The sequence below is a fragment of the Lonchura striata genome, chromosome 13 (assembly GCF_046129695.1).
Source record: "Lonchura striata isolate bLonStr1 chromosome 13, bLonStr1.mat, whole genome shotgun sequence".
Taxonomy (NCBI): Eukaryota; Metazoa; Chordata; class Aves; order Passeriformes; family Estrildidae; genus Lonchura; species Lonchura striata.
The window spans coordinates 17,476,254-17,495,936 of NC_134615.1; the positions used below are offsets into that span (position 1 = coordinate 17,476,254).

Genomic DNA, 19,683 nt, shown 5'->3' on the forward strand with positions numbered 1-19,683 from the left:
CGAACAGGATGCTGATGTGATGGCCTGAATATTTTTATTCCATTTCTGTCCATGACTTCTAAGCAGTAAAAATCTGTCTCCTCGTGTCATAAAATTGTGTCTGTGGTGTATTTCATCCGTTTCCTTTTAGACATGCACAGCTCCTGCAAGCTTCACATGAGGCCACGTTTGTAAGTGGTCCTGGGAGCTCCGTGCTGCCTGTCCTGGCACAGAGAGTGGCTTTGTCCGTGTGAGCATCTCCATACAGTCGGGACTTGTGTCCCTGGGAGCATCGCAGCCAGTTGCTGCTGCCAGCAGCCTTTTGAAGTCCTTAACAAAAAAGCCAGTTAGTTTCCGTTATGGGGATATGCCAGATAAGTTTCTTTTGGGGGAAAGAAAAACAAACAAGAGATATATTTAGCCCCTGGAGACTTGAGCGAAACCGGTTTCTCCGAGGTTAATGCTCAACCACCGGCCCCAGGCGGGCCTGGCACAGCACGCAGTTGTGTAACACCGGGTGTCAGAGACCCCCGGGACAGGGCACAGTGGCCGTGGGGGCAAAGTCGGGGAAGCGGCGGGTGCCGGCGGGCCGGGCCGGGAGCGGGGGGCGGGCCGGGAGCGGCGGGGCGGGGCGGGGCGGGAGCGGCGGGCCGGGCCGGGAGCGGCGGGTGCCGGCGGGGCGGGCCGGGAGCGGCGGGGCGGGCCGGGAGCGGCGGGGCGGGAGCGGGGGGCGGGGCGGGAGCGGGGGGGCGGGGCGGGCCGGGAGCGGCGGGCCGGGAGCGGGGGGCGGGCCGGGAGCGGGGGGCGGGCCGGGAGCGGCGGGGCGGGGCGGGAGCGGCGGGGCGGGGCGGGAGCGGCGGGCCGGGAGCGGCGGGGCGGGGCGGGAGCGGCGGGGCGGGCCGGGAGCGGGGGGCGGGCCGGGGGCTCCGCCGCGGCTCCACCGCGCGCACGTGCGGGGGGGCGGCCCCGCCTCCCCGCCCCGCCCCGCCGCGGCCCCGCCCCGCCCGCTCCCACCGCTCCCCGCCGCCGCCGCCGCGCCCGCCTTCCGCCAGCCGCTCCGGTGCTCCCGGCGGCGGGCAGAGCGCGGCAGGGCAGCCGAGCGGAGCCGGGCCCCGCCGCTCGCCGCGCCGGCCGGCCGCCCATGTGCCGCGCGCCGCCGTCCTGACCTCACGCACAAAAGGCGGGCCGGGAGGCGACGGGCCGCGCCTGGCAGCGCCTCCCATGCACCGTGCGCAGCCCCCCGCGGCGCCTCGGCCCCGGGCCATGAGGGCGGCGTAGCTCGGACACCGCCGCGCTCGGCCCGGCGCGGCCCGGCCCGGCGCGGCCGGGGGCAGCCGCGACCCGGCGGCGGCGCGGGATGGCAGGAGGGGGCGGCGCCCCCTGGCGGGCGGGCGGGCGCCTCCCGCCGCTCGTGGTGCTGCTGGTGCTGCTGGCGGCGGCGGCGGGCGAGGAGATCAACGCCGAGGTGAGCCCCGGGCCGGGCCGAGCCCGCGCCGCACCTGCGGTGCAGGAGCAGGTGCAGGCGGGGAACGGGCGGAGTGGGGTGCAGGTCGCCCCCGGGGGTGGCGGGCAGCGGGCGCGGGGCGTGGGGAGGAAGCGCTTTGTGCCCGGCGGGGGAGGGGGTGAAAGGGCTTCTGATAAAGGCTCTGCTCCACCACCCTGCCGGGAGAAGGGGAGTGGGGGTAGAAGAATTTAATAGATTTAATGTTTTTAGAAATTAAAATGTTAAGCCATTTTTGGAAAAAAAAAAAAGGGGGATAGGAAAAGGATTGGAGGACCTGGAGAAGACTTGGAAAAGGAGAAAGACTTGGAAGAGCAATGCGACTTGGAAAAGGAAAAAGAATTGGAAGGAATTTAGAAAAAAAGCTTTAAAGATTAAAAGGAAAACCACCTAATTTGGAAACTATAAATGAAAACGAATAGGAAAAAATAAGTTACAAAAGAGTAATAATAAAAATAAAATGCAATTAAAGCAGACAAGAGGAGGCGGAGGCTGGGGCAGGAAGGAAGAGCCCCGGCGCGCCCCAGCACCCTCCTGCCCCCCGCCCTGGGGCTGCAGCCCCGCAGGACAGAAGCCCCTTTGTGGGTACCGGACAGGGTGGGGGTCCCAGGCTTCACATCCTCAGCAGCTCCCAGGGGATGGCTCCGGAGGAGGACAGTGACAAGCAGCCCGCAGGCAGCCTGGCCCCCTGCCAGTGCCTCATCCCTGGAGTCAGACAATCCGGCAGCAACCCCCCGAGATCACCAGCTTCTCCACCTTTCAGGGCAGGGCAGGGACCCTGTGCCCTGCTGCCACACTTCTGCCTGCTCGGGGTTGGCATTTGCCACTGGCAGCTGGCACTGACCGCCCCGTGAAGGGACACGGGGCTGGGGTATGGTCAGGCAGGGGGAGGGATCCTCCCCACTGGGTGTTGGGGAGCTCTGGGTCGTGCCGTGGGGCTGCTCCGTGCCGGGGCTGACGCGCTCTCCCGGCGCAGGCATGGCTGCGGCTCTACGGGTACCTGCCGCAGCCCAGCCGCCGGATGTCCACCATGCGCTCGGCTCAGACCTTCTCCGCGGCGCTTGCGGAGATGCAGAAGTTCTACGGCATCACCGTCACCGGCGTCCTGGACGAGGAGACCAAGGCGTGAGTTTCTCCCTTTGTCCCTTTGCTCAAGCAGATGGCAGCTCCACTCTCAGGCTCTGTGGTTTTCTCTGACCGCCTCAGGGCTCTGCCGGCACCTGGAACAGTGGGTGCTGTCCCCCTTGGGAGTTGCTTCTCCCCTTTTGGGGGCTGCAACTCGGCAGTCTGGATATCGTCCCTGCTGTCTGTGGGTGCTGCACCCCCTCAGGGATGTTGGCCGTGGTGGGCTGAGCTCTGGCTCGGTGTCCTGGCAGGTGGATGAAACGTCCGCGCTGTGGGGTCCCGGATCAGTTTGGAGCACGGATGAAGTCCAATATGCGTCGGAAGCGGTACGCGCTGACGGGGCGGCGCTGGAGCCAGAGCCACCTCACCTTCAGGTACTCAACACTGCCAGGAATTCCCTCCCCCCAGCCCATGGAGAGCCATGGATCCCCTCAGGGAACAAGTGCTGCTCCAGGCCTTGCCTAGTGAATTCTGTATCCCCAGCATCCAAAACTACACGGAGAAGCTGGGTCGGTACCACTCGCACGAGGCTGTCCGACGAGCTTTCCGGGTGTGGGAGCAAGCCACACCGCTGGTTTTCCGGGAAGTGGCCTACGAGGACATCCGGCAGAAGAGGAAGAAGGAGGCTGACATCATGGTGCTCTTTGCCTCTGGATTCCATGGAGACAGCTCTCCATTTGATGGCCTTGGAGGATTTTTGGCTCATGCCTATTTCCCCGGCCCTGGCATGGGGGGGGACACACATTTCGACTTGGATGAGCCCTGGACGCTGGAGAATGCAGATGTGTCTGGTGAGTTGAGGGCCAAGGAGGTGGTAAAGGTGACCAGAGGAGCCTGGTGGCTGCCTGGGCTAAAGGAGGGGTGAAGGGGAGGCTGTGCTGATGCAGACAGGAGTGGCAGGGAGAGCAGGTCCACCATGGGTGATACAGGCTGATCCCACTGGAGCACCCCTGTTGCAGGATGCTGGGTCCAGGGGTCTGCCTCATGTGTCATGTTGTCCATCCCCTCTTGCTGATGGTGCCTCTCCATGCAGGGAACAACCTTTTCCTCGTGGCTGTGCATGAGCTGGGGCACTCGCTGGGCTTGGAGCACTCCAGCAACCCCAGTGCTATCATGGCACCCTTCTACCAGTGGATGGACACGGAGAACTTCCAGCTGCCCGAGGATGACCTCAAGGGCATCCAGCAGCTCTACGGTGAGGAGCTGGTTGGGGGATCATCCCCAGAGGTGGGATTCTGGGCATGTGTGTGAGGAAACTGAAGTACAGGTGGTGGTCCGCATCGCCACATCCCTTCTCTCACCTGCCTGATCTAGGTACCGCAGATGGGCACCCTCAGCCCACCAAGCCTTTGCCCACCGTGACACCCCGGAGACCTGGCAGGCCAGACCAGAGACCCCCTAGACCTCCCCCTCCGGGGAAACCAGAGCGGCCACCCAAACCTGGCAGCCCAGACCAACCTGACCAGTACGGCCCTGACATCTGTGATGGGGACTTCGACACGGTGGCGGTGCTGCGTGGAGAGATGTTTGTATTCAAGGTACCTGCTCCGACCCCCTCCTGCCCCTTCCCTGGGGATGTAGTGGGTCTGTGGGTGGGAGGACCCCTCAGCAAGGTGACTGTCTCTGTCTCCTCCCCATCCTCTGCCAACACCCTGTTTCTTACCAGGGCCGGTGGTTCTGGAGGGTCCGGCACAACCGGGTGCTGGACAACTACCCCATGCCCATCGGACACTTCTGGCGGGGCCTCCCTGGGGACATTGATGCTGCCTACGAGAGGCATGACGGGAGGTTCGTCTTCTTTAAAGGTGAGCAGGGAAACTGGATGGGAGAGCTGAGGTGGAAGTGAGACCCCAGTGTCCCCCACAAAGCTGCTGAGAGCTTGGTTGGCTTCATCCCTTCCTGACCCACCTTCCCAGCCACAGCTGCTGTGTCATCCCAAGGGGTCAGGGTGGCCACAGGCATCTACCACTATCCCTATCCATTTGTGCACCTGCCACAGCAGCTGGGCAGGACTTTCTCATTTCCCTTCTCCAACTCTTTGCCCTCTAGGTGACCGGTACTGGCTCTTCCGAGAAGCCAACCTGGAGCCTGGGTACCCGCAGCCCCTGGTCACCTATGGGCAGGGCATCCCCTACGATGGCATTGACACAGCCGTCTGGTGGGAACCCACGGGACACACCTTCTTCTTCCGTGGGGACAGGTGAGTGTCTGTGGGGCTGTCCCTCTGCTCTGCTGCCTCCTGGCCCCTGTCAGGGGGAGAATGTTGGGCAGTGTGGACCCCTGTGCTCGTCACTTACTCCCCACCTCCCTCCCCAGATACTGGCGCTTTAATGAGGACACACGCTCGGTGGACCCTGGGTACCCAAAGCCCATCTCTGTCTGGGTGGGCATCCCTCCCTCACCCAAGGGAGCCTTCCTCAGCCCGGATGCCTGTGAGTAGAGGAGGAGAGGGGTGGGTGGTGGGGGTCTTGGGGATGAGATTATCCCTCTGATAGCCTGGCTACATAGGATGGACTTGGGAAGAGTATCTGGGAGTCAGCGGTGGATCCCTTTCAAAGGGTTTCACCAGTCCTGGAGCAAAACCTGATGTCTTGGGCATCTGCAGGGATGCCGAGGTTCTGCAGTGTCCTGTGCCCACCCACTTACCCCTTGTCTCCATCTTCTCTCCCCCAGCCTCCACCTATTTCTACAGAGGCACAAAGTACTGGAAGTTCGACAATGAGCGTCTCAAGACAGAGCCAGGCTATCCCAAATCCATCCTACGGGACTTCATGGGCTGTCACACGGAGCTGGTCCCAGACCCCAATCCCCGCTGGCCTGATGTGGACCGACCCCCCTTCAACCCTGATGGGGGGACTGAAGGTGAGGAGGAGGAGGAGGAAGAGGAAGATGAGGATTACAACGAGGGAGATGGCCAACCAGGCAGGGACGTGGACGTGGTGGTGCAGATCGACGAGTACACACGCACCATGAGCGTGGTCATGGTGCTGGTGCTGCTGGTGCTGCTGCTCTGCATCCTGGGCCTCATCTATGTCATCGTCCAGATGCAGAGGAAGGGCGCACCCCGAATGCTCTTGTACTGCAAGCGCTCCTTGCAGGAGTGGGTCTGACCCTGGCTCCCTCCCCCAACCACCCCTGCCACCATGGTGCTAAGATGGACCTGACACTCCCTCCCCCTGACCCTCACCACGGCCTTGGCCCCTCTACCCCATTGTTGCTTGATGGCTCCAGCCTCAGAAATGGGGGGATGCCCAACCCCCCCAGCCCCTCCAGAGCAGCCGGGCTGGGACCGGGGATGGTCATGGGGGGGCTGGAGGGCATCCAGGCCCTGCCTGCTCCCCAGTGCCTGTGCGTCCCCCTAGCTGTGACCCTCAGGCTGCCACCCATCACGTGCCTGCATCTGCCATGGGTCCTGCAGAGTCCCTTCCTCCTGTGTGAGCCCGCTGCAGCTCGGGTGGTGAGTGGGCTGGGGGCTGCTCACCAGTGCTGCAGGCTGGCAGGTCTCAGCCTCTGGCACCTGCAGTGGTGGGGAAGGCAGGGCTGAGCTCGTGGCTGTGTTGCCTGTGAGCTACGGGACTAACAGGGATGTGGTGCCAAAAGACAGCGTGAGTTGGGAGATGCCACCTCTGCAACCCTGCTGGGGCTCAGCTCAGTCTGGCCCTGCTGCTGCCACCGTGGGAGGAAGCCCTGGGGCACGTGGCCCTGTGGGCAGGGCAGTGGGCACAGCCGCCTTGTATGTCCATTAAACGGGTCGGGTGTGTGGAGAGCTGTGGTGCCATCGTCCTTCCTGCCAGGAGGGTGCCCTGGGAGGGATCGGGCAAATTTTGTGGTAACGGGGCTTGTCTGGGGGGGGGGTCACCCTGCATGGCACCCCCAGGGGACTGGGGCCATGCTAGGGGATGAAGGGAAGGGGCCAGCATGGTCAGTGATGTCCCTGCCCTGGGGCTGCCACTTCAGGGGGTCAGCTGAAGCAGCCCCTCCACCCCCACCACTGGACAGAGCAGCCTTTCAGCTGCTCCCATGGCAGTGACAAGGGAACACAGGGAGCCTTGTTCTCCCCCAGCCAGCGCCGCTCTTCAGCCCTGGGCAGCCACCTCCCTTCCCCATGCAGGGGCCAGCAGCAGCTGGGGGACCCTCCTGGAGCCACTTCACAGGGTGCTTCAGCTCCCTGTCCCCACGCAGTCCTGCTGAGTTTCCTGGGGGGAAGGGGTGGCCATATCCTGTCTCACCACTGCTGTCTCTGCAGAGGAAAGCAAGAGGAGTCATGACCGCTGCAGAGATCAGAGAAATAATCATGGGAGTGGGAAAGATTAGACTTCAGGGATAGGAAACTGGCTTTATCTGGGGAAAAATGTTGCTCAGCCATTAATGGGAAGAAAAATCAAGCCACAGAGGCTGGTGATGTGGTGATCACAGGTTTGTTCTGCAGGTGCAGCCTTGGGGTGGGCAGCAGAGGCCTAGCACCATTGCTACACTGGTGGGGAGGCTGATTGGATTGTGGTGGCCAAGGGGGTTGTGTGAACCTGAGCCATCCCTGTGGGGATGACCTTGTGGAATTCAGGAGCATGCCCATGTGGGAATTGACTCCTGTCAGAATCCTTGCTTCCTCCAGCCTCCTCTGCAGCAGGACCAGAGCCAGCACTGTGCCATCACCTGTGCCCTGCCTTTTTGCCTGGGCACCTCTGTCTTGGTGCACCCCTGACCTGCTCCCCTTGTCCTGCTGCTCCAGCTGCTCCTTTGCCCTCATCCCCTCTGGCCAGCCCTGGTGGGTGGGAAGGTTCCCCCAGTTCATGGATGAGGATATGAAGACCTGTGTTTCCCCCATCCTTCCCCCTCCCCAGGGCCCAGAGCTGGCTCAGTTCCCAAATGCTACAACCACTTCCCAGCACTGAATTACCCTGAGCTGCCCAGCTACTCTAATTACTGTAAAAGGGAAGGACTGATGCTAGCTCTCACTCCACTTTTCTGGTGCTGGAGGGGATCCCTGTGGCCTGAGTCACCCATCCCCTGCCCCAGCCTCCATCCCTGCCCACACTGGGCAGTGATTTCCAGCCATGAGCTGATTCCCTGGAAAACATGTTTGGCTCAGACTCAGCACATCACTGCAGCCAAGTGAGAAGGCAAAATCAGGAACAGAAAACCCCTGAGGAATTGGGAAGAGTGGGTGGAAAAAGATCTCCAAGTGGCTCAGGGCTGTTGTATTCCATCAGCCAGGGCTTGCTGGGTCACATTCCTTGGCTTTTAACTTTTTTCACTTTGGTTTTGACCATTTTGCCCAGATTTGTGCTTGTGTGGGTCTTCCCCAGAGCTGAGGGAGGACCCACAGCTCTGCTGAGCTGGGAGCCCTGCCATGGGGCAGCCTGACACTCCAACCTGTGCTGAACCGGGTCCAGACAGGCACCAGGAGCTGCCAAAAGCCACAAACCTGGCCGAAAGGCGAGGCAGGAGGAAAGCACGGCTGGGATTCACTCTCCCCACCCCTGCAGAGACTGCGCCAGAGGCCGGCACAGATGCATTTCCCACGGCAGATGCATTTCCCACACTGGATGCACTTCCTGTGGCAGATGCATTTCCGACAACAGATGTATTTCCCACGGCAGCAGTGTTTCCCTTCTCTCCTGGGCGTACACAGGGCTCGATGGGGTGCAGGGATGAGACCCCGAAGCCTGGTCCCTGGAAAGATGCCTGGCTTGCAGGGAAAGCCAGAGCTGGATAAGGGTGCCCAGGGCCAGCTGCTCATGGATCCGTTCCATGGCTGGGGAGGGCCCTCCTTTGCTGATTCAGGGTTGGACAGGAGCTGGGAACAACTCCCCAGCGGGAATTAGGGATGCTGGGAGCAGAGGCCCAGGCCACCACGCTTGGTGAGCTGGGACACCACCTCCCACCCCCTCCCACTTTTCCCCGGATGCTGCAGCAGAGCTGGTGCCAGGAGCCCAGGGCCATCTGGAAACGCTCACGGACAGCAGTAAGGGACCTGCTGCAGACAAAGCCCAGCATTTCAGCGGCGCCCAGGCTCTGCCGGAGGCCCCTGCGCCACCCTGCTCGCCCACAGTGGGCTCAGCTCACCTCTGGCCACCCGTGGGTGTGAGACCCAGGAGGGCAGGCTGGCACCTGCTGCAAGGGGCAGGGCTGTTGGGAGCACGGGGAGTGTGAGCCTGGTCCCGGCAGGCACCGGACTGCCCCGCCAGGATCCACTCCTGCCTGGCAGCTCCTTGCTTCCCAAAAATAGGTTGGAGAGCCTGACCTGGAAAAGACCCTGGGAGCTCAGTGTCCTCCAGGCCCTGCTGTGCTGGGGTGGGCTGAGGGGGAGACCAGAGCTGGCAGGGGCTCTCTGCCTGATTGGCACCATCTCAGGAGAATCCTCCTCTTCCTCTGCAAGCCAGGGCACATTCAGCGCTGAGGAAAGGACCCGGAAAACACAGAGGAAGCCGGGCTCAGTGCAGAGGAAGAACTGGGGCTGGGACACAGCAAGCAGCGACCGGCCAGCTCAAGGTCGGAGGAAACAATGCTGGGGATGGAGGGAAGGGCTGCGGGGCCCTGGGAGGGGTTGAACCTGCTGCCTGTGCTCGCTGCAGGCGGGGCAGAGGCTCCGGGTGCTGCCCGGGGAGGGCTCGGTGCCAGCACAGCCCCACTGCGGGTGGGATGCACCCCCCAACCATGCTGTGCTCGGCCCATGTGTGTGTGGCTTGTGCCTCTCTCCTCCCATCACACCCACCGGGCAGTCCCCAGCCTGCTCCCGTGGTGCTGGGACTCCTCATCTCACAGAAAGTCATTTCTGGGGCTGCAGGGATGGTGAAGCATATGGGCTGCTGGTCTGCTTCAGCATAGCTTGGCATCCATCTTCTCACCTCTAGTAGCTCTGAGGCCTTCCCCGCTGCATCCCAGGTTAGCTCTCAGGGTGCACAGCTGCTCCCTAACTCAAATAAATCATGTTTGGATGATCCCATTTTGCAGCCTGCCAGGGGAAGCTCTCACCCCTCTCCTGCTGGCGCCGGCAGGGCAGGAACATCAGCTCTCTCTGTATGCACAGTGGCCAAAGTCCCCAGTACCGTCACTTGGTTTTCCTGGGCGGTGGCCAGTGGTAAAACTCAAAATAAATATTTCCCTTGCCTCCAGCACTGCCTGCCTCACATTAGACAACAGCTGCAAAGGATTAACGTCGCCCTGGAGGTGTAATCCCTCTATAAAGATGACAACATTTGGCCCAAGACATCCAGGGAGATGCAGAATGGACAAGAAGCAGAGTTTGGCCCAGATTTTTTTGATTCCTGCTTATCCCTCTGTGATAACTGCTCTGTCCTTCTTTGTCAGGACCCATTTGATAGGAAAGTGACAAAGTGCAAGGGGACAAACAGGCAGGGACAGAAGCTTGCACTGACACACAGTGTCTGCTGGGCTGGACACTCACACAGGATTCTTCTGCCCCAGCAGCAGAGCAAATGGAGAAAGCTTTCCAGGAAAACCCCACTGCCTGCTTGCCCTGCCTGCAGCTGCCACCTGCCCAGTCAGAGCCACAGGAGCCTCGGGATGCCCCAGCCTTGGCTCACACCACAGTGACTGCCAGCTGCTCCAGTCCAAGCCTGCTGCTGCTGGCCCAGCCCAGGGTGGGTCCCTTGCTCCCAGGAGCTGCAACCTGTGCACTCACTGTATTTCAGCACCCAAGCTTTCCAAGGGAAGCTTTGCTTTCATGTAGAAAGCAGCTTCAGCACTGAGGTCCTGATGGAAGTGTCCAAGTGCAGAACCTTGCCCCAGCCAGTGGAAGACAAAGGTGAAAAGCTGTTGCAGAGAAGGAAAACTGATCTTTGGGTGGGCCCTGCTCTGCCCTGGGTTGAAACCAGGGCTCCCCCTCAAAGATTCTTTTCTCTCCCACTAAACATGAACTGCAACAAGGACTTGTACAGGAAGGAAGGAGCATGCCACCCATAGAAAGGTGAACAAGGAGATATTTAAGATCTTGTCTCCACAGCCTGCCTGCACTGAACCAAGACTCCCCTCTACCCACCCCTCATACCCAGCTGGGGCTGCCCCAGGAGCAGGCAGGCTGTAGCCATCCATGACTCCCATCTCCGCCTCCACCTCCTTCCTGCAATCCTTCACTATTTCCATATAGGAGGATATTGCATCCCAGCCACATCAAAAGCCATAACCCAAGGAGTAAGAAGTTGGGTGCTCCACCACAGGAGTTTTGCTTGTGCACATTTAGTAAAGGGCTGCTGACAGGATGCCTGACATTCTGGCCCATCTACCAGCAGCATCCTTTTCTCCCACAGGGAGAGCATCCAACTTCAGCCACCTTCAGAAAGATGGTTAAAGTTTTGATGGGGAAGAGGGATTAGAAGAGAAAGATTTTGGAAGAAGTTTGTGTAAATCATCAAGCATCTGGCTATAAAGCAAAGAGCCAGTGTCTGATGATGCTCCACTTTGTGCAGCAAGTAAACAGGAAGATTCAGCATTTTGTTATGTATTTAAAAATACACAGAAGGTCCATGTGGATATAAGGGTTTTTGGCTTGGAGTTTATTCCAGCAAATCCGCTGGCACAGCTCCTAGAGGTTGGGCAGGAATTGGCAGCAGGGCCCATCTGATCTCTGCAGAGGCAGCCAGCTCGGGGCCCAGGGGAGCCCAGCTCCTCTTAATGCATTAGGGCTGGTCACTCAGGGTGAGCTCAACTCCTCGAGGACAAGGGACAACTCCAGCACAGGCCCCAGCAGGGCAGGGAAAGGCAGCAGTAGCTCCTGCTGAGTATTCAGCTGCCAAAGACTGCCAAAAACACATGGTGTTGAGCAAGGGCTTGCGGGAAAGGATGCACATTTTACCCTCCTGGGGTCTGATGGATCCACTCAGCAGCTCCCCCAGCTCTGGCAAGCTTTGCAAACATGGAGAAAGCCTTGCCATGGACTTCACTAAGGCCAACCCTTGGCACATGGTCCAGTGCGATTCCACTTAACAGATCGAGTTCAGCCAAGCCTTGACATATGTCAATGCAAGATGGATGGTGCTTTCTCATGCAGGCCTCCTTGGCTGGGCTCCTTAGAGCTACCCAGCTGTTCAGCTGCTAGAATTGCAGAGGTCTTCTCCAGAAAGCCTTCTGCAGGTGCAATCCAGCCCCACGTGGCAGCACCTCCAGTTCAGAGCCCAGCAGCTCTAAAGGTGCAGGTGAGGCAGCTCTGTTACAGGTGTCTGGAGAGGCCACAGAGGTGCAGAGAGAGGGTGCACAGACATGCCAAATCTTCAAACCAGATGGGGTCTCAGTGGTCAGGATTAAACCTGGAATCTAAGGCAGATGTCCCCCAGCAGGCTCTCCTCCTCTTGGGAGAGAGCAGCTTTGTTCTACAGAGCAATAAAGGAAGTGAAGTCTTCCCCATTCACTGCACGGCCCAGGGAAAGATCAGTCCCAGCCTTCGGTACCTGCCCTACAGAGTACTGAAGGGGTTCTTGGCCCTGGGCAGGAAAGGCATCATCTACTCCCAGACCCAGCCCATTACTGATGGAGTCTCTGGCCTCCCCTTCACAAGCCTTTCTACAACAAAGGCAGATTGGTTGGAGGCAGGGAAGGGCAGATTCAGCACAGGAAAAGACTTCCGCTCCTGTTGTGCTGCTTTGCTGAACCTCCCCTCTGATCCCTGGGGAAAGGGACAATCTGGCAGCTGGAAGGCTATTGTGTGCCTTGTGCTGCTAAAAGCTTGGCTGAGAGCTGCAGTGAGTTGGGAACTACACAGCCAACAAAACTGTGCCTTAACAGGCAGGTAAGCCTAATTTGTCACTGCTGGGGAAAACGGCTTCAAGGAAAAAGGGAATGAAAAACCCATTTTCATGAACAGCATGAGTTTTTGTCATAGTGCCACAAACTTCATGGACTGGAGACAGTTTCTGTCTTCTCTGTGGAAACCTTACTAATTTTCCTCTCACCAAACTGCTGCTGTTTGCATCTGTGCTATCCCTTAAACAGTGAGAGTGCTGATCAAAGTCAAGTTCAGAGATAAATTCTAACATCTAGGTTCTCAAAGAAATTCTCTAGCACTTTCTGAGGCACTAAAATGAGCAAGTTAAGGATCCATCAAAGGAGGAAGACATAAGCAGATTTACAGAGCCAAATGTTTAATAACTTTTGAACAAGTATTACATCCATATTTAGAGCATATATAAGAGATGGAAACAAGGAAATAAAAAATAAAATTGCTATCTTCAAGAGGATGCACTTAACTCCACAATTCCTGCTGAATCCCTTCTTTGGAGGCACAGTGGCCACTTTGAGCAAGACAAGACTGGGTACCAGGCCACCTGCAGAGTTTAGGCTCAGCACTTTAGGAACAGCCAGGAAAACTGACTCTGTACACTTTGCACGCCAACATCTCTTCCCAACGTGATGTTATTGCTGGACAGAGCAGGGAGAAGAAAGGAGACACTTAAAAGATTTGGCAGCACAAGACAACAGTACTGGGAGGGCTCCAAGCACTCCCCAGACACGTCTGTGAGGCTGCTACAGCCCAGAAGGCAGTGACAGGTTCCCCAGAGGCATTACCTACAGTTAACACTGCCTTCTACCTCCCACTGCCATCAGCCCCCAATATCCTTCCTCAGCAGCTTGAAACTTTGCCCAGGAATCTTCTTTGCTAGAAGAAGTGTCTGCATTGGGACAGGCTGGCCCTGGCAAAGAAGGTGCTTCCTCACAAGCCTCAGAATTGCTGCATGTTGCTCAAGATCTCTCAATATGCCAGCATGTTCACTCCTCTCCCATCACTGCAAGAGCAGAGTTTGGCATTTCCTCCTGAGGGCATCCATGGTGTCTCCTTCCCCCCTTATGGCACCACTGGCTGCACGGGGCAAGGAAAAGACCAGAGGGGACTCATTTTGGGCTGGAGGGACACAAACAGGATCTCTCCTGGAAGACAAATGTGGAGCTGCAGCTGCTCTGAAGAGCAAACTTGCTGAGCTGAGTCATGGATGAAAGCTCTGGAGAGATACCGGGAGGCTGCAACTGCCCAGAGTCCTTCAACACAACCAGGGAGGACATGGGGAGCAGCTGAACAGCCTACCCTGCTCCTAGATGGGAATGACAAGTTCCATGTGTTTTGGCAGGAAAGCTACGCAGCAAGGCACCCCAGACAGACTGCTCACCCTGGCAACAGAGAGGGTGCTCCCTGGCTGGTGGCCAAAGCCGGCAAGAGCTCTGCTGCCAGAGCTCGGGGTTGTGAAGGCAGCAGGAGGAGGCAGAGGAATGCTGGTCTGGCTCACTGTTCTCCCACCCTCCTTCCCACACCTAGCTCACCTTGGCCTTGTTCTGGACAGGCAGATACAGCTTGAACTCAGCTGGGAGCTCATCCTCTGAGTACAGCCGGTCAGAGAAATACACCCGTCGGATGCGACAGTTGGCGTGGATCTGAGAGTCAAAACAAAGAGTCAGTCCATTTTCCACATGCTCTTTCCACATCCAGCTTTGGTGTCGTGCTGCAACATGGATTCTTTGGCTCAGCAGCTGGAAATCTACCTCACTGTCTTGCTTTTCTGAATCTGACAGGGAATCAGAGAAATGCTGGTCTGTGCACCCTGCTTTGCATTTGCATCCCTGTCTCCAGGGCTGAAGACTCAAAAGAGCTGGCCAAGCTCTGGTATCTCTGCCAACTGAGATCTGTCTTAGTTGCTGGGGGATTCTCTGCTGTGAACTGACCTATGCTTTGCTGGTATCAGCACTTGCCAGAACACCCACAGTCTCAGCCTGCTGCATTTTTAACACGCCCACTTCAGGGCGTCCCCGAGGTCAGGAATGAGCCTGTCCAGCCTGTGCTGCCTCCACTATCAGCTGGCAGCAAAGTAGTTGCTCTGGTTCCCCTCGGGAGTATGTGAGACAACTCTCAGCTGACTGCCTGCACCTCAGGGCAATCCCGCAAGGAACTGTAGCACTCCTCTCACACTAAGGATCAGGCACGCTCCACAGACATTCCTCAAAATAACACACACCGCTGGACACTGTGAACATGACTCCCTAGCATATGGAACAAGTTCCATGTCCTCAGCAGGAACAAACACTGCATCAGCTCTGTTACACCGGACTCAGTGCAAGCAGGGTCACTCCACTAGCACAAGGAAACAAGCTTGACCAGGAGTATGAACGGTCTGTACACGGTGGGTCTTTCCCATCCAGGCTCCCATTCAGCCACTCACTGTTCAGCCTATCTGGACAGTAAGGCAACACACAGCTAACTCCCAGCAGAGCTCCACCTCCATGGCATGCCATAGGGAGCTGCAACTCTCACCCTAACTAACACACAGTCAGAGAAATGAGAGGGAAATGGGCTCCTTCATCCCAGTCTCTTCAAGTAAAGTGAGGCCTCAGTCAAGCCTTTGCTCACTTTCCACAGTGCTCTGCAAAGAGCAGAGCTGGCAAAGGAACCACACAGGTCTAAAGCCAGATTCCCATCCTGCCGTGCCAGCCAGCAGGAACATCACCAGCCCTTGGTTTCCCAGGGCAGGTCACAGCTGCTTCTCACCTGCACTCTGAGGGTCTCGATGTAGTTGGTGCCGTAGGCGCGGCGCGTGAAGTCGGACAGGTTGAACTGGATCTGGTTCCAGCCGTCGTCCAGCCGCATGGGCATGGTGCAGATGAAGGGCTTCACCCGAGTCGTGCTCTGGTAGTTGCTCGCCCGGAAACGCCGGCGGACGTTCTTGTCATCCAGCACCTGGGCAGGGAAGGCAGGCTGCTCACCCAGGCGCCAGGCCCCCACTCCCCAGGACAGCACTACCCGTCTCCAAGAGGGCTCTACTGCCACCCCTCCATTCCACAGCAGAAGTAATTTTAACACAGGAAACAGACCCATTTTCAGGAATAGCAACAATGTGTTTGTGAGCTCACTGATGCCCCCATAACCAGAAGACCTGACACACCACATGGCCAAGAAAGCAAAACTGTTTTGGGGATCACTCACTGCCTGGGACAAGTTCCAACACAAGACTGCAGGCTCTCTGGCGCCTTCCTCAGTGGTCCCTGGAGGGGCCTCCCCACTGCACACTCCTCACCTGCACTTCAAAAGTGAAGTATTTTTTCAGGTTCTTGATGATCATCACTAGGAAAGGTAGTTTGATGCCCAGGGTCTTCTTTGGGTCAGCAGGGCACGTGATGTACGTGGTACTGAGAGGTGAGAGAAAAACACTTTAGGATCTCACACAGCACAAAGTGCACAGCCCGAGGTAGCCCAAATCTCTCCCTTGGCTCAGTGCAGCCTTGGAGGACAGGTAGAAATGGGTAACTGTGATCACAAGATCTCAGCAACAACCAGGGCTTCCTGTAACAGTAGGAGGAGTTTCAGAGGTAGCTGCAGGTAGAAAATTATAAAAGGCACAAAGAATGCATCTCAAATTGCACTTTTCTCACCCAGGGCATGAAACACCTTCCTGGACAGCTTCACCTCCCCAGTTTCAAGGCCATGTCAGCGCTGTTTCTTAACACAACCTCCTCCTACCCTTGACTGAACATGCAGAGCCCTCCAGATCGTGGCAGAGGCCCTGTGTGCTCTATACAGCTGGGAAAACAGAGGTCACACGTCACGCCTGGCAAGTTTTGTATCAACACTTCTTGGAGGAAGAGAAGCATTGGCTCAGTCTGTCTGCAGGAGAGGAGTCTCCACTGCCCTTATAAGGAGCCCTGCTCTGAATCACCCCCGGAGGAGCCTTGGAGACTCTGAGCCGGCTCAGGGAGCTGGCGTCTGTCTCCCGGGGTGATGGAGACGAGGTTGCTAAGGGAAGCTCCATAAGCAACTCCCCTCATAAATCTCCCTCTGATCTTCCTGCTGTAGAGAGAGCAGCTGTCACGTGAGGAGAACAGGCCCAAGACAATAGAAGAGACAGCAGACAGTGCTGCTTTTCCAGTAACTGGCAGTGCTGACTGAGGCTGGGTATTAAATACTGCTTTTTTTCCCTTCAAGTGATGGAAGAATAATGGGATTTTATTTTTTATCCCTTAGCCCCGAGGAGAATGAGAGGTCTACAATCAAATCCAGGGACAGGAACAGCACACTGCCACAGAGGAGTATCAGTGATATGACCCAGATTCTTTAATTTATTGACAAAGACATTGCCATCACATTGCTGTAGTCTGCTGGGCACTGACATCTTTCTCTCTGCTTCAGGGCAGAGTCCTGCTCCCCCAGAACAGCAGAAGAGGCTTCTCTTACCTGACATTTGTTCCTTCAATCTCCAGCACCAGTGACTGAATGTCATTGTCTGTGATTCGCTTGATGTGGCCATTGCGCACCTGGAACAGAAGTGGGGCAGACAGCACAGACATTATTTGAGAGGGGAAAAAAGAGGCACACACAGCTCCATTAAGAGAAGGAATAAGACCCCAGGAGGACCCATCTACATTCACTTGGCTCTTGCTCTCCTGGACCTTGCTGCTTCCAAGGCTTTGATCACTGCCCCAGAGTGCCAGCAAGAGTTTATGGCCCAGCATGCTGCACAAACACTGAGTGCAAGACATCCATCTATCAAAATATGCTGCAGTGAACACAAGGGACTCACGCCTCATGTCAGAGGCCCAAATAAACAAACATAAAAGAGTAAGAGTCAAACTTGAGTGCAATAAGGGGTAAAAACAAGGACAAGCAATACAGGGGAGCCACCAGCCAGCCACTGGTCACCAAGGGAACTTGGTCTATACTGCTGAGCTTGGATGACTGCCTCTGGGGAAGGGCTGGACACTCACACTCAGACACACTCTTACACACTCACATACACACTCTCTCCACCAGCACAAGCAGTGCACATCTTACTAAGGCCAAAAAATAGATGGGTTTTCCCCATGTCACAAAAGCTTAAGATATTCTCTGAGATCTAAAAAAAGCAGAAATCCCAGCCTGCTGGTTCTTCTTGCAAAGATATAAAAGTGTACATTAGGACAGCTATGAACCCAGTAATCTCATGCACCTAGGACATGGGAGAATGTCAAATACTGTTTCCAGTTCTCACCAAAATGACTGGGGCATTTCATGCACTGCTGAAGAGAGCAGGGCAATCCTCACAACAAGCACACCCAGGCTGGCCATGATTCATGCAAGAGAGACTATTGCAAGACTATTGCAGCTGAAAGGGCCACTGCTGACCTCCACCCTGCAAGCAGAGCTCCTGCTGGCCACTCATGAGCCACACAATCATAACAGTATCACCCTGCACAGGACAATTCACATGGGAAGGTGCCTACAGAGGTCTCTAATCCAGCCTCCACCTCCAAGCAGGCTCAGCCCAGCCTGCTTATGGCTTATCCAGTCTGACACTATGTCCCTTTGCCAGAAAATCTTTAATGCGTCCTGTCCTTGCACCATCCAAATAAGCTGTTGATCCTTTCTTAAAGTCTTGAATATTTGTGCAAAACACAGACACACACACGGGCAGTGTGAGGCATCCCAGTTCTTCACAGAGCTACATGGGTATCCCACGCATGGGAAACAGGATAGGTCGGTGCTTCCTGTCCCTCACCTCACAACTCATAAATACCCACACAAGCCCACTCAGGTCAAACATCATTGCTGTCTGAACTGCCGTGAAGGCTTTAGTTCCTGCTGAAACCACAAAAAAATTCAGCTAAGGTTCATACACAAGCAAACAAATACAGGCTGTAGCCTTGGTCTCAGAGGTTGCAACAAGTATTTTGCAGAATCACCAAACCATGGATAGCTTGTGACGGGGCAGTGGGGGAGAAACAGCACAGCTCAACATCTCTAAACATCCTGAGGGCGGCTTCTTGATTCAAGATAGCCCGGAGAAGGCACAGGGCTCTGAGCAAAACCACTCTAAGAACTGACAGGAGGGAGAAACGAAGTGCCGAGACATTCACAACTTCTACACCCCACAAGCCGCCGCACAGGCCACTTCAGCATGCCTTTGGCGAGCCTGTTTGAAAGGCGGGTCACTTAGCAGAGAGACCCCACCTCGGCCCGCAGTGGCCACGGGACCTCGGGCATCCCGCTGCCCGCGGCCAGCGCTGGCCACGAATGCAGCTCCCCACCGCGCTGCAGCTGCCGGGGCCGGGCGGGCTCCTCTGCCCAGCAAAGGCCAAAACCACTCACAATAACGCACTGCCCTCAGAAACACCCCGAGGGGCCCGCTACCGGCCCCGGGGCCGTGCGGGTAAGCAGAGCCCGAGAGATGCCGGTATCCCGTTCCCGGAGGTCCCGGTGACGCGGCCGCTGCAGCCCCGGCCCCACGGGTGTCCGGGCTGGCCCCAGAAGTGTCCGGAGCGGCCCCACGGGTGTCCGGGGCAGCCCCACGGGGGTCCGGGGCAGTCCCACGGGTGTCCGGGGCAGCCCCACGGGTGTCCGGGGCAGTCCCACGGGTGTCCGGGGCAGTCCCACGGGTGTCCGCAGCGCCCCGGGGGTCCCCGGCAGCCCCGGGCCCGCCCCGGGAGGCTGAGCCGAGCGGCCGCGCCGCTCCGCGGGCCGAGCCCGCCGCCTCACCTTCTTGTCCCAGATCTGGAGCGGTTTGCTGCCGATGCTGTAGAGCACCGAGAGGAAGCCGCTCTGGAAGGTGTTCTTGAACATGCCGGGGCCGGGCGGGCCGGGCCGGGCCGCGGCGCCGCTCTGCCAGCAGCACACGGCGGATCCTCCGCGCCGCCGCCGTCACCGAGGAACTGCTTGGGGCGGCCCCGGATGCACTTCCCGGGTGACGGCGGCGTGGCAGCGCTGCCCCGGCAACCGGGCAACCGGGAAACCCGGAAACCGGGCAATCACGGCAACCGGGCAACCCGGCAACCGGGCAACCACGGCAACCGGGCAACCCGGCAACCGGGCAACCCGGCAACCGGGAAACCGGGAAACCGGGAAACCGGGCAACCACGGCAACCGGGCAGCCGGGCAACCGGGCAACCCCGGCAGCCGGGCAACCGGGCAACCGGGCAACCGGGAAACCGGGAAACCGGGCAACCGGGCAACCGGGCAACCCGGCAACCGGGCAACCGGGCAACCGGGCAACCGGGCAATCACGGCAACCGGGCAACCGGGCAACCGGGCAACCCGGCAACCGGGAAACCGGGCAACCCGGCAACCGGGAAACCGGGCAACCGCGGCAACCGGGCAACCGGGCAACCGGGCA

General features: G+C 58.1%; 2 protein-coding genes across 3 annotated transcripts; one reads left to right on the forward strand and one right to left on the reverse strand.

Annotated features, from left to right (window-relative positions):
* Positions 1-1,336: 1,336 nt before the first annotated feature.
* Positions 1,337-6,369, forward strand: MMP15 (matrix metallopeptidase 15). Its single transcript, XM_021541202.3, has 10 exons — positions 1,337-1,444; positions 2,457-2,605; positions 2,857-2,979; positions 3,089-3,396; positions 3,639-3,800; positions 3,920-4,143; positions 4,272-4,410; positions 4,655-4,805; positions 4,922-5,037; positions 5,279-6,369. Exons 1-10 carry the CDS (start codon positions 1,337-1,339, stop codon positions 5,713-5,715), a joined length of 1,917 nt encoding a protein of 638 aa, XP_021396877.1. The 3' UTR covers positions 5,716-6,369.
* Positions 6,370-12,685: 6,316 nt separating this feature from the next.
* On the reverse strand, positions 12,686-19,234 carry CFAP20 (cilia and flagella associated protein 20). Of its 2 annotated transcripts, XM_021541071.2 has the most exons (6): positions 19,050-19,234; positions 16,773-16,852; positions 15,619-15,730; positions 15,093-15,281; positions 13,874-13,984; positions 12,686-12,979 (listed from the first exon to the last, which is right to left on the reverse strand). In XM_021541071.2, exons 1-6 carry the CDS (start codon positions 19,131-19,133, stop codon positions 12,974-12,976), a joined length of 582 nt encoding a protein of 193 aa, XP_021396746.1. In that variant the 5' UTR covers positions 19,134-19,234; the 3' UTR covers positions 12,686-12,973. The 2 variants fall into 2 exon arrangements, with proteins under 2 accessions (XP_021396746.1, XP_021396745.1); XM_021541070.2 differs by lacking the exon at positions 12,686-12,979 and having other exon boundaries at positions 13,865-13,984.
* Positions 19,235-19,683: the final 449 nt, after the last annotated feature.